Consider the following 2,862-nt stretch of genomic DNA (forward strand, 5'->3'; position numbering starts at 1 on the left):
CAAAATCAATAAACAAAAACAACTATAATCAACAGCATGGACGTCATCATCGGAACGCCAACACAACCCCGAGAGGCGGGGTTTAACAACAGAGTGGGCGGGGTTTCGGTGGCGTTGTCGGCGACCAGTTGGTTTGCCTTCCTCTATGGCTTTGCCCTACTATCAATCATCCAATTTCCCACGGTGACGGGCGACTGTTGGCTGATTGAGGGGGAGAAGGGCTTCGTGTGGTTGGCTATCTGCAGCCAGAACCAGCCCCCATATGAAGCGATTCCTGCCCACATCAACAGGTAAGAACCAGCCCCCTTATGAAGCTTTCCCTGCCCACATCAGCAGGTAAGAACCAGCCCCCTTATGAAGCTTTCCCTGCCCACATCAGCAGGTAAGAACCAGCCCCCTTATGAAGCTTTCCCTGCCCACATCAACAGGTAAGAACCAGCCCCCTTATGAAGCTTTCCCTGCCCACATCAACAGGTAACCATGGCAGAGATAGGGTCCCTGCCCACATCAACAGGTAACCATGGCAGAGATAGGGTCCCTGCCCACATCAACAGGTAACCATGGCAGAGATAGGGTCCCTGCCCACATCAACAGGTAACCATGGCAGAGATAGGGTCCCTGCCCACATCAACAGGTAACCATGGCAGAGATAGGGTCCCTGCCCACATCAACATTTAACCATGGCAGAGATAGGGGTTTTAAATCAGTGATTTTATTTGGTTCATTAAACATAATTTGTGTCATTAATATGTTTTATTGTCCCATTAACTGTTCTTGCATTTTCTTATTTTCATTTGATTAAACGCATTTGATTCAATTGGATTCCCAGATTTCCTGCTTATTCCTGATTCCAGAAACATTCCAACCGGGATTGGCTTTAGATAACCTGGGAAACTTGGGAAAAGTTACGGGAATGTTGCATCCCCAGGCAGAAGGCATTGTTTAGGCATTCTGTGCTGTTTTATTTCCCTTTGTTCGTCTATGTTTACTTCTAGTTAGGTTTTACTTGTTGTCGTGTGAATGTTTTACTGTAAATGTGAAGAAGAGAAAGACCTGTATCAACCTGTTGACCTTCCTCAGTTTTTCTGTTGTAAAGTGTGTTTTTACAAGTTTTAAACTTCAAATAAAGTCTGCTTTCAACAGCACCATCGTGGACCTGAGGCTCAACGAGAATAAGATCAAGAGTATCCATTTCTCATCGCTCAGCCGCTTTGGGAACCTGACGTACCTCAACCTCACCAAGAACGAGATCTCGTACGTGGAGGATGGAGCCTTCTCGGCCCAGTTCAACCTACAGGTTGGTCCTGAACATCACAGTGATTCCTGGGGCTCTGGTGAACTATGTAGGGAGAAGTGTGCCATTTGGTACATTACCTTCAATCACATTACCTCACGTTACCTTACCTTACCTAACCTTACCTTACCTTACCTCACGTTACCTTACCTTACCTCACGTTACCTTACCTTACCTCACGTTACCTCACGTTACTTCACGTTACCTTACCTCACGTTACCTCACGTTACGTTACCTTACCTCACCTCACCTCACCTTACCTCACGTTACCTTACCTCACGTTACCTTACCTTACCTCACGTCACCTCACGTTACCTTACCTCACGTTACCTCACCTTACCTCACGTTACCTCACCTTACCTCACGTTACCTCACGTTACCTTACCGTACCTCACGTTACCTTACCTTACCTCACCATACCTCACGTTACCTTACCTCACGTTACCTCACGTTACCTTACCTTACCTCACGTTACCTTACCTTACCTCACGTTACCTCACGTTACCTTACCTTACCTCACGTTACCTTACCTCACGTTACCTTACCTTACCTCACCATACCTCACGTTACCTTGCCTCACGTTACCTCACGTTACCTCACCTTACCTCACGTTACCTTACCTTACCTCACGTTACCTTACCTTACCTCACCATACCTCACGTTACCTTACCTCACATTACCTTACCTCACGTTACCTTACCTCACGTTACCTTTTCTCACGTTACCTTACCTCACGTTACCTTACCTCACGTTACCTTTTCTCACGTTACCTTACCTCACATTATCTCACGTTACCTTACCTCACGTTACCTAACCTCACGTTACCTTACCTCACCTTACCTCACCTTACCTCACGTTACCTTTTCTCATGTTACCTTACCTCACCTTATCCCACGTTACCTTACGTTACCTTACCTCACGTTACCTTACCTTTACCTCACGTTACCTCACCTCACGTTACCCCGCGTTACCTTTTCTCACGTTACCTTACCTCACGTTACCTTACCTCACGTTACCCCGCGTTACCTTTTCTCACGTTACCTTACCTCACGTTACCTTTCCTCACCTTACCTCACGTTACCTTACCTCTCGTTACCTTACCTCACATTACCTCACGTTACCTTACCTCACGTTACCTAACCTCACGTTACCTTACCTCACATTACCCACCTTACCTTTTCTCACGTTACCTCACGTTACCTTACATCACCTTACCTTACCTCACCTTATCTCACATTACCTCACGTTACCTTACATCACCTTATCTCACGTTACCTTACCTCACAGTTACCTTACCTCCCGTTACCTTACCTCACGTTACCTTACCTCACGTTACCTTACCTCACAGTACCTTACCTCACGTTACCTCCTCACGTTACCTTACCTCACGTTACCTTACCTTACCTCACGTTACCTTACCTCACGTTACCTTACCTTACCTTACCTCACGTTACCTTACCTCACGTTACCTTACCTCACGTTACCTTACCTTACCTCACATCACCTTATCTCACGTTACCTTACCTCACGTTACCTCCCGTTACCTTACATCACCTTATCTCACGTTA

At 46.4% G+C, this 2,862-nt stretch overlaps 1 protein-coding gene across 1 annotated transcript in view; it reads left to right on the plus strand.

Moving 5' to 3' along the window:
• Positions 1-1,297, plus strand: part of LOC124016919 (protein ELFN1-like) — a gene marked incomplete at its 3' end in the record, with an annotated part of 1,576 nt that extends 279 nt beyond the window's left edge. The window contains exons 1-2 of the mRNA XM_046332252.1: positions 1-290; positions 1,144-1,297. The exon at positions 1-290 is cut by the window's left edge and continues 279 nt beyond it. Coding sequence (XP_046188208.1) covers positions 37-290; positions 1,144-1,297 — 408 coding nt within the window. The remainder of the gene's footprint in view (positions 291-1,143) is intronic.
• Positions 1,298-2,862: the final 1,565 nt, after the last annotated feature.

Source organism: Oncorhynchus gorbuscha, unplaced genomic scaffold (assembly GCF_021184085.1).
Source record: "Oncorhynchus gorbuscha isolate QuinsamMale2020 ecotype Even-year unplaced genomic scaffold, OgorEven_v1.0 Un_scaffold_1166, whole genome shotgun sequence".
NCBI classification, from domain to species: domain Eukaryota; kingdom Metazoa; phylum Chordata; class Actinopteri; order Salmoniformes; family Salmonidae; genus Oncorhynchus; species Oncorhynchus gorbuscha.